This window comes from Gadus morhua, chromosome 1 (assembly GCF_902167405.1).
Source record: "Gadus morhua chromosome 1, gadMor3.0, whole genome shotgun sequence".
NCBI classification, from domain to species: Eukaryota; Metazoa; Chordata; class Actinopteri; order Gadiformes; family Gadidae; genus Gadus; species Gadus morhua.
Genome location: NC_044048.1, coordinates 17,577,232 through 17,587,231, shown reverse-complemented (window position 1 = coordinate 17,587,231; position 10,000 = coordinate 17,577,232). Strand labels below are relative to the sequence as shown.

General features: G+C 46.5%; 2 protein-coding genes across 3 annotated transcripts in view; both read left to right on the top strand.

Annotated features, from left to right (window-relative positions):
- Positions 1-2,975, top strand: part of LOC115543301 (E3 SUMO-protein ligase KIAA1586-like) — a 3,149-nt gene extending 174 nt beyond the window's left edge. Inside the window, exons 1-3 of one of the 2 annotated variants that reach the window (XM_030355709.1) lie at positions 1-416; positions 601-696; positions 779-2,975. The exon at positions 1-416 is cut by the window's left edge and continues 174 nt beyond it. In XM_030355709.1, the coding sequence (XP_030211569.1) occupies positions 182-416; positions 601-696; positions 779-2,673 (2,226 nt within the window). In that variant the 5' untranslated portion in view covers positions 1-181 and the 3' untranslated portion in view covers positions 2,674-2,975. Of the gene's footprint in view, positions 417-449; positions 697-778 lie in introns of those variants that run through there. The other variant, XM_030355710.1, reaches the window with a different exon arrangement.
- The window catches only part of LOC115543285 (cadherin-4), a 240,099-nt gene that overhangs the window by 160,641 nt on the left and 69,458 nt on the right, over positions 1-10,000 (top strand). The window contains exon 4 of the mRNA XM_030355708.1: positions 7,860-8,086. Coding sequence (XP_030211568.1) covers positions 7,860-8,086 — 227 coding nt within the window. The remainder of the gene's footprint in view (positions 1-7,859; positions 8,087-10,000) is intronic.

The following is a 10,000-nucleotide window of genomic DNA, read 5'->3' as shown; positions in this document are numbered from 1 at the left end:
ATCGGCTCGCTGTACTGATTAGTTTGTTTAACTGTAGGCATGACGACGAATGAGCCAATCGGAGGGAGAGAAAGGCGGGTCATGCCGTAGTAATATAGTAAATATCGCAAAAGACAAATTTACATAGCTAGTATACTTTTACAAGTTTACTTTAAATGGTTTTCTATAATAATCCGGTAAAATGAAGCGAGCTATCCAAACAAAAATTTCATTTGACAATTTCAAACGTCCTCGCGAATCAATATTAGCCAGCAGCTCAACAGTTAATGTTAGCGATCGTACACCGGTACAGTTACCGTCGACGCCCGCTCTGCCCCCCGCCCCCGTCGGAGAGGAGGCTGTCAGTGAAGGAGATGCTGCCTCTCCGCCCACAGCCAAAGATGCCGGTACAACTTCGGATGAAGACGTCAACTACGGTAGGTGGGCGTGGGCCTTTTTTTGTTGGGGGGGGGGGGGGGGGGTAATAAATAAAACGAAAGGGATTATGCAACTTTACACTTTCAAATGGGTTTTGGTCATTGTTTCCCTTGTAGCCCGTTATTCAATCACTTTAGTTATTTTATTACCTGTAATTCAATAATTTTTGTTGTTTTTCTGTAGACATTAATAATGACTGGCCAGACTTGTGGACTGCCAAACAAAAAGAAGATTTTAAATGCAAGAACCCCTGGTTGGGATCCAAAAACAAAAAAATGGGTAAGTTTAGGTAGATTGCTCGTTTGGGTAACTTCTGAAATAGTGGACACAGAGAAATATTGTGTGTGTTTATGCTTCACAGGATGTCTGGTCTGTAGCAGTGTGAACTCCATTGGGATCAACAAGGAGCAAGGTGTATCACTCTCAAGAGAATGGATGAACTTTGAAATTCAAGTGTCTGGCCAGGGAAGTAGAACAACAAGTCTGTCTGTCTTGAGAAATAAGGTGAGGAAACATGCTTTGTCCAAGGCCCACACTCAGGCAGTGAACGTGGCAGAGCAACAGGACAAAGCTGCCATTGAGAATGCAATGGAGGTTATGACTGAGTCCTACATGAAGGAAACTGAAGCCGTGTTTCGAACAGCCTACCATATTGCCAAAAAAAACCGACCCTTTTCTGACCATGAGAGCCTCATCGAGCTGCAGGAACTGAATGGTCTAAAAATGGGCACAATACTTCATTCACGTTACAGTGCAACACAAATAATACAACATGTTGCCAGTGAGATGCAGAGCAAAATTGTCAGTAACATTATAGCATCATCCAGTAAGTTGGCTGTCCTAATTGACGAGGCATCTTCTTTAAGTCACAAAGCTGTCATGACAGTTTCAATTAAAGCATCAATTCAAGAAGAAAGCCCTGAGTTCATATTCATTGAACTTGTTGAACTGGAAAATCAGAGAGCAGATGGCATAGAACAGGCGTTACTCACCTGTTTAACTAATGCTGGCTTTACAGAAGAGTGGCTACATGAAAACTGGGTAACATTTGTATCTGATGGAGCCAGTGTCATGTTAGGAAAGAAGTCAGGAGTAGCAACCAGGCTGACCTCGAGATTCCCGAAGCTTTTTGTATGGCACTGCATGAACCATAGACTTGAACTCGCTGTGTCTGATGCAGTTGATGAGGTAAACTCTGTCAATCATTTCAAAACTTTTATCCAGAAGCTATATTCTGTGTATAGTATGTCAAACAAAAATGAGCGTGAACTCAAAAATGCAGCAGCTGAAGTAGGCTCACAACTTCTTCGCATTGGCAGAATCTTGGATGTACGCTGGGTGGCCAGTAGCTTTCGGACTGTTCGTGCTGTTTGGACATCCCTGGGAGCTCTTGTGCAGCACTTTAAAAATGCTTGCTGTGATGAGACAAGGTCCACCAAAGACAGGCAAATGTACAGAGGTTTACTAGACCGTGTTCAAAGTCCAGAATTTATTTGTGACCTTGGGCTCATGTATGACACACTCCATGAACTAAGTCTCCTGTCACAGGAGCTTCAGTCTCGTTCGATAACTCTGCTCAGAGCTGAGCATCTGCTGAAACGCTCAATCAGAGTGATCCAGTCATTCAAAGAGAGTCCAGGTGAGAAATATAGTGAGGCTTTAGAAGCAAAAAAGACTGGGGAGTATCGGTCTACAACACTGAAAACAATGGCAAAGCTGAGGTCTATCAATCCAGGCCAGTTCTTACAAAGCCTTGTGAACAATCTGGAGAAACGCTTGTCTTTTGAGGATGAGACCATCAAGGACCTCAGCATCCTTGATCAGAGTAAATGGCCATCAAAGCCCAGCATCCGCCATGGTGAAGAACAAATTAAGCGACTGTGCAAGCGATTTAACCTGTGCACAGACCAAGCACTGAATGGGATGCGGGACCTACTGGAACAGCCCACTAGTGAGCCCAAGGATCTAAAACCACTCATGAACTGTATGAAAACATTCCCTGTCAGTACAGCAGAGTGTGAGAGGAACTTTAGCCTTATGAACAATATAAGCTCAGACAAAAGGGCTGTCCTACTGATCTCAAACATATCAAACTTGATGATGATTAATATCAACGGCCCGCCTACTTCCAAGTTTGATCCTAGAAAGTATACAAGGACCTGGTTGAAGAGCCATCGTGCTGCCTCTTCTGTGCGTTCTAGACAGTGCAGTGTGAAAACTCCTGCAGAAAGCAGGTCTGTCTGGAATATACTGTAGATCATGGTTAGAAACCCAGTACTGGGCTCAGAGAGCATATCACTATTGATGTGTTGTAAATGCATTTATATTTTTTCTTTGTAAACTAAATATTGTTGTTTTGTTACATATTGTTTTGTTGAATAATTTGAAAGATGATGTTCAATCATCATATGATATTTATGTATATATTGATATTGTACATATCTAACGAGATGATTGTTGTGGAAGAGAAATAATCTAATGTTTAATCTAAGGTGAAATATGAATAAGGATGCATTGTCAAAAGTAGTATGTTATTTAAATAAATGTTCAAAAAATTACTGAAACACCATGTTTGCCTCATCTATATTTTACATTCATGCTGGCTGCCTGTGTGACCAGTAATACCTACAAACTGCTCCTGATCAAGTCATGTTAATTTCATAATATAGTGGCACACTCTGGCCCATGCTATGTGTTGCGAATCAGCTGTTCAAAGACACCGTTTACAAAAGAAATTACTGATTTGCCATGTGAGAGAATAAGTGTCATTCCAGGAATAAGGAATAGTTGACTCTCACTAGTCTGTGGGCCTGTATTTGTTTAGTCATTTCATAATCCTTCCTCCCTGAGATCAAGCAGCAGAAATTATGTGCCAATGTAAGTAAACTAAAAAGAGTAGTAGAGTCTAAAAAAGGGTGTTTTTCTGGGCTGCGTTAAAAAAAAGGGCAAACATTTAGAGTATACCCACTTCTCCAGGGACCACTACACCACTGCCCGCCGGCGCTCTCTTCCTGAGTAAATGAACAGAACAGATTACGGCGTGATTCGTTGTTTTGTCTTTTATTTTTTTTTGTTATGTTTTTCGAGGATCATTTGCATGTGAACATGCACCAGCGGAGAAAAAAATGAAAACAACAACAGTCTTTTGTTTGGACTGCTCAGCGACAGCACCTGCACGCTGTTAATGTGGCGTAGACAGCACGCCCGCCTCCCCACTCCAATTTCAATCTCTTGTTGTTTGTGTTCCCTCCGTCTCTCTGAGCGCCGCGTTTACACACTCTATCCTTTAATCCCGCTCTGTGTCCTTTCCCGGCTCTCTCACCTGGGTTCTCACACTTGCTTGGCTTTCTTTGTTCGTTGTCGGGTTTTGTCTTTTCCACCCACTTTACGCTCTTGCTATCGCTGTTTTCTCCCTCGTCCCCATCTCTTATCTCTCCTCTTAACACTTGTCCCCCACCCCCCTGATGTCCTGATGGTTAGGCCGGGCGGACGCGGTGAGAGGGTCAAAACTCTTAGAGACAATTGCTTTGTCCTCTCATTCCTCTCCCGTTGTCACTTTCCATGAAATCACTGTGATTCCCGCTCCCGCTCCGGAGCGCAGAGGCGAGCGCTATCGACATTCATCAAGTGCAAATCCTGAACACACACGCGTGAAAAGCTCATGTTTTGTGTGCTTTTTTTGTCTTTGAATGAGGGGAAGAGGCACATTAAAGAGGGAACCGTCATGCCTGGTCGTTTTCTAATAAAGGAAAGTACTGCTTCATGCATGTTATGCATGTGAGAGGCCGTTGGACCAGCGAGGTCATTGGTCCAGGGGTTGGTGGTCTCCATTGGTCCAATCAATGGTCCAATGTGTCCATGAATTGTCTTTTCTATCATGAAGCAGTACTCTCTTAGATGAGAAAATAGTGAGTGTGATGGATAACACACCTCTGAAAGCTCGAGTGGTTTGATGGGTGTAACATTTAATAGCAGCATAGATGTTTTTCCATTGGATTTTTGTAGAAGGCTAAATTAGAGTGCGACAAAGACAAAGGGGATGAGGGTGTGTTTGAGAGTCCGATGGATTAGGGAGGGATGAGTTCATTCAAAGGTCTAATCAATAAGCTTTGTGGTCTGAATGTTATGCACACCAACATGGACAATTACCAAAAACTGTTTTAGTGGGCGATGAGTTGTCATTGTTCAAAGCTACTTTTTATTTACCTTGAGCTTGTTTCCGACGCAACAAGATGAACTGCAGATTCTTGGCGCGCTGCTTAAGAACATCTGTTAATGTGAGACCACCAGACTATTGAGCTTCTGTGCTCAGATTTGATGGACAAACTTTTCACAGCTATTCTTACGACACAGCACGCTATTGACCCACCCGTGTGTGTGTGTGTGTTTGTCTGGGTTCTGGGTGTGTCTCTCTGTCCCCGTCCCGGGGCTCTCCTGGTTGGACCCTCTGGCCTGTCACTCCAGTTGATCAGAGCCAATGCAGCGGTTTAGTTTCGGTTCAGGTTTGTCGACACAGACAAGCAGCCAATCAGACAAATCAATACACCTTGTAATCACGCATACGCCAACACAAACCGGTCTTAGCTTGTTCGCTTTTTAGCTTACTCTTTTTATCCATCTCATAGGGTTTGGACAGCAGCATCTAGTGCCATCTCTCTACTGCGCACATGCACACGCAACCACCCCGCCTCTTATACACACATGCACAATGATATAAGACGAGACGTTGCCCGGGGCTTAGGGTGAACAGCAGAGGGTTTTAAGATTATCAATATGCCCCCCCCCCCCCCCCCCCCCCAACCCATCTCTCTCTTCTGTCAAACCAAGCCCCCCACCCCACCAACCACCCCCAGCCTCTGCCTTCCATGACCGCAACACAACTGCACCATTGGCTCCACGCCCAGCTGAGAGTTGGAGGAATGATGAGACAATGGCTGGAGCACAGAGAGAGAGAGAGAGAGAGAGAGAGAGAGAGAGACAGAGAAAGAGAGAGAGAGAGAGAGAGAGAGAGAGAGAGAGAGAGAGAGAGAGAGAGAGAGAGAGAGAGAGAGAGAGAGAGAGGGAGAGAGAGGGGGAGAGAGAGGGAGAGAGAGAGAGAGAGAGAGAGAGAGAGAGAGAGAGAGAGAGAGAGAGAGAGAGAGAGAGAGAGAGAGAGAGAGAGAGAGAGAGAGAGAGAGAGAGAGAGAGAGGGGAGAGAGGGGGAGAGAGAGGGAGAGAGAGAGAGAGAGAGAGAGAGAGAGAGAGAGAGAGAGAGAGAGAGAGAGAGAGAGAGAGAGAGAGGGGGAGAGAGAGAGAGAGAGAGAGAGAGAGAGAGAGAGAGAGAGAGAGAGAGAGAGAGAGAGAGAGAGAGAGAGAGAGAGAGAGAGGGAGAGAGAGGGAGAGAGAGGGAGAGAGAGAGAGAGAGAGAGAGAGAGAGAGAGAGAGAGAGAGAGAGAGAGAGAGAGAGAGAGAGAGAGAGAGAGGGAGAGAGAGAGAGAGAGAGAGAGAGAGAGAGAGAGAGAGAGAGGGAGAGAGGGGGGAAGAGTAAGAGAGTAAGAGAGGAGGGAGAGATGAAGTGATGACAGACCACCTGCACTAGCTTGTACCCCTGTTGACTGTTTCCTCAATCTGAGCACTTACCGTTACAATAAAGCCTGTTCTGAGTTAGCTCGGGAACTTCCTGTCTGCTAATACAATCAGGCAAGCCTCCAAATGTCTATTTTGCTGAATCCAAACGTTTGCCAACCGGTTAATTTGTGGTCTCCCTCCCATTCCACAACCTCCACCCCACCGTCACGACATCAAATCCCTCCTCAATGCAGAGTATGTTCTCTCTCACTCAGGGGCGGCAAAGATGGAGTTGGAAAGACTACAGGGTTTATTCTGTCCTTCCACTTATGGAGGTCAATAGTACCAAATTATAATGGCTCAGGTTTGAGTGTCTGTCCAATGGCCGGCATCTAGAGGAGTTCACTGTCTGAGATCACAGACCTACTCAGACTCCTCAAGGCTCTCTAGCGTTCCCTACTGTTTCCTGTACTCCCAGTCCATCCTTGGCAACGGCGCAACTTGGTTTGGTTATCCATGGAGGGAGGGGAGGAAGTGGACTAACATCCTGTTTATACCTTCATACATGGCCCCACTGCCTGTTGAATTGCTGTCTAGACTCACAAATTGCCTTAATGCACCCAAGAAGCCCCTCCTGGGGCAAACACAGGGAGATCGCAGCTGACCAATCGGTCACCATGGTGAACATCATGAAAGCTTTCTCAGTACACACGATAGTCTCACTAGTGGCACGGAATACGCCTGCTAAAGTTATACCAGTCTGAGCTCCACACGCCTCCTTTAGCATCAGTGTTTGTGTGTTCATTTACGGTTTATTGTTTCCTAATGAATGATATAGTTAGCGTTGAGTGTGTTTCCCAGCTCATTGGTATTTTATTAGTTACGTGGTTGGCGTCAACAGAGTGTGTATGCAGAGCTCAAGCGCCACGCCACGAGCAGTCTCCACTGGCTCGGGTGAGAGGCAGGTCATTCAATCCCAGCTCATACAAGCCAATGGTCCTTAACGCTGCATTAGTTCAATGATTGTGCTTAATTAGTGCAGCTGGATATAGACATATTTTTAATACGACAGCAGGGACTTGTTTTTTCCTTCTTCATTTTTCATTGAATGATTGCTTATTGGATTTCCATTATGCTTACCGTGAAGAGGAATCTAGTAAAGGTCTCCGTATGCAGCCCTCGTTGTGTGTGTGTGTGTGTGTGTGTGTGTGTGTGTGTGTGTGTGTGTGTGTGTGTGTGTGTGTGTGTGTGTGTGTGTGTGTGTGGGTGGGGGTGTGTGTGTGTGTGTGTGTGTGTGTGTGTGTGTGTGTGTGTGTGTGTGTGTGTGTGTGTGTGTGTGTGTGTGTGTGTGTGTGGGTGGGTGGGTGGGTGGGTGGGTGGGTGGGGGTGGGTGGGTGGGTGGGGGTGGGGGTGGGTGGGTGGGTGTGTGTTCGAGTAAAAGTCCTTGAATGCAGGTCTAATTTTGCTTGTGTGTTCTAGTAAAACACTCAATCTGCAGGCTTAAGGTTGTGCTTCCTGTAAACAGGTTTGCCTTGTGTGTATGTTGTTGTGTCTTTCTGTGTCTGTGTGTATTTGTTTTTGTGTCTGTCTGTGTGTGGTTTTGTCTTTCTGTGTCTATGTTTGTGTGTGTGCTTGTGTGTGTTTGTGTTTTTGTGTGTGTGTGTGTGTGTGTGTGTGTGTGTGTGTGTGTGTGTGTGTGTGTGTGTGTGTGTGTGTGTGTGTGTGTGTGTGTGTGTGTGTGTGTTCTAGTAAAGCTCCCTTAATGTTGGTTTGATTTACCTGTGTGTTGGTGCGTGTAACGTCCTATTCACTGTGTACGTGCATTCGTCTCTGTCTGTGTACTTGCAGTTCCCTCTGTATTAAACCCTAGTGCTTTCTCCTCCCTGTGCCTGCAGTGAGGTTTGACGACTGCATGGGAAACGAAGGGCTGACCTTCCAGAGCAGCGAGCCCGCGTTCGGCGTGAGGACCGATGGCTCCATCTTCATCCGGCAGGACGGGACCAGTTTGGTGGAACCCGTCCAGTTCAAGCTCACTGCCAGAGGGCCCAACACGCATGTCTGGGAGACGGTGCTCCAACTGGCCCCGATCGACCCCCCAGAGCCCCGGGAGGGAGGCAATGAGGTGAGACCACACACACCAAAGACCCACACAGACCCAACAAGCACGCCAGCACGCACACACACACAGATACACGCAACAATACCGCCTACTTTCTGACACTAGTCCAGAGAATTTGTGGACCGACATGGGAAGCAGATGAAGGAAACACAGGATTCAGAGCGATATAATGACCCTGCCCAAAGGGAGGATGAGTTCCACTCTGCCATGAGCTGACACTGGAAAAAGTCTGCTTGTCTGCTTGTGCGGCGGCTAGCCCAAGCTTTCAGCTAACATTGTTAAATGCCGGCTCCAGCCTCGGCTGTGGCCTCAGATTCACCGCCCCCTCATTAGTTCAGCTCTGTGCAGCCACATCAGATATCAGTCGATATCAGAAGCACTGTTCATCAGATTAGGTAACAACAATGCACATGATTATAGGCCTGGAGTTGCAGACACAACACTGCCACATTCCTAGAGCCCTCACAAAGCTGTTTGCCCCGTGTGCATGATAGCGATGCGAGCGCACACGCACTGCACACACACACACACACACACACACACACACACACACACACACACACACACACACACACACACACACACACACACACACACACACACTACACACACAATCCCAACTGATTGGATGATGGCCCATTGTGACAAGATCGTATTAAGACTAAACAGATGCATTGCTCCACAGATAAAAACGTGTGTCACTGCTCCTGCTTACCCTAATAGTGGCCATGATGCAAACTCAGAGTCTGTATTTACCAGGGCTGACATGTACTGTGTAAACTCCCTGGTAATATAATGCTAATAAAGTTAATTAAAGACGCAGCATTAACAACATATTCTAGATGCCCTTTGAAGGAGTGGAATGCATTACAACTGCATCACAGCGTGAACTCGGGCGTATTAAAACTATGATTTGTAAATTTAAGGATATTTATTTAGCTGAGTTTATCTTTTGATCATTGTCACAAGCACTTTTAAGGGATGTTTATTTCAAAACACTGACTCAATTATGCGGGAGTGTTTTAATGACTTGGCTGTTGCGTGCCGTGGTATTTATTTATTTGTATAGATTAAATTGCATTTAATATCAGAATACAGAAACACCCCTCTGTGTTCAAAGACCTTGTGTCGACAGCTAAAGCCCACATGTCTTAACCAATCAAAGAAAGAGACAGAGACGGGATGTGTGTTAAAAAACAAACAAGGAGGGGGGTTATCTGAGGCCGTTGAGGACAAACCCATCTCATTGCTATGTTCCCTTCTCCTCTTCCTGTGTAATAGGAGCTCAACAGAAAGATAGTTTCTGGCGAAACAAGAACAGCGTCAGGAGACCGGTCGTTGCTGTAGCTATGGCGGCATAGATGTCTGCTTTTTACAGCGCGTCAGCATACACAGCATGACATAGCTGCTGAATAGACAGCCAGAGACACCGGCGGGTCACTGGGGAAGCCTCAGAGCTGATACTTACCGGCGCTTTATCTAAACAAGCAGGTATCTAACCCCCCCCCCCCCCCTCCCTACCTCCCTTCCTCCACCAACCAAAAAATGAAAACAGAGCTGATTTTACATTATGGAAATGGCACATTGTGTGCGACGTGTGCTTTGTTGAATAATACCTTCCAGATGTCTGGGCAGCCAGGGGCTGGCTGATATCAAAGTGAGCTGGGTTTGGGTTCGGGTTGGGGGGGGGTTCAGGGTGGCAGGGATCTGGGACCCCAGACAGCTGGCTTAGGCTGATGGCCCCAGGCCTGGGGTCCGCATCGATTTCACACTCACTGACTCGTGTTCACAGAGCACCAGGGCTCCGCGGCAGGAATGTATTCAAGAATGTGTTTGTTTTTCCTTTTTCTTGTGGATTGGGGGTGGGGGGGGGGGGGGGGGGGGGGGGGGGGGGGGGGGGGGGGGGGGGGGGGGGGG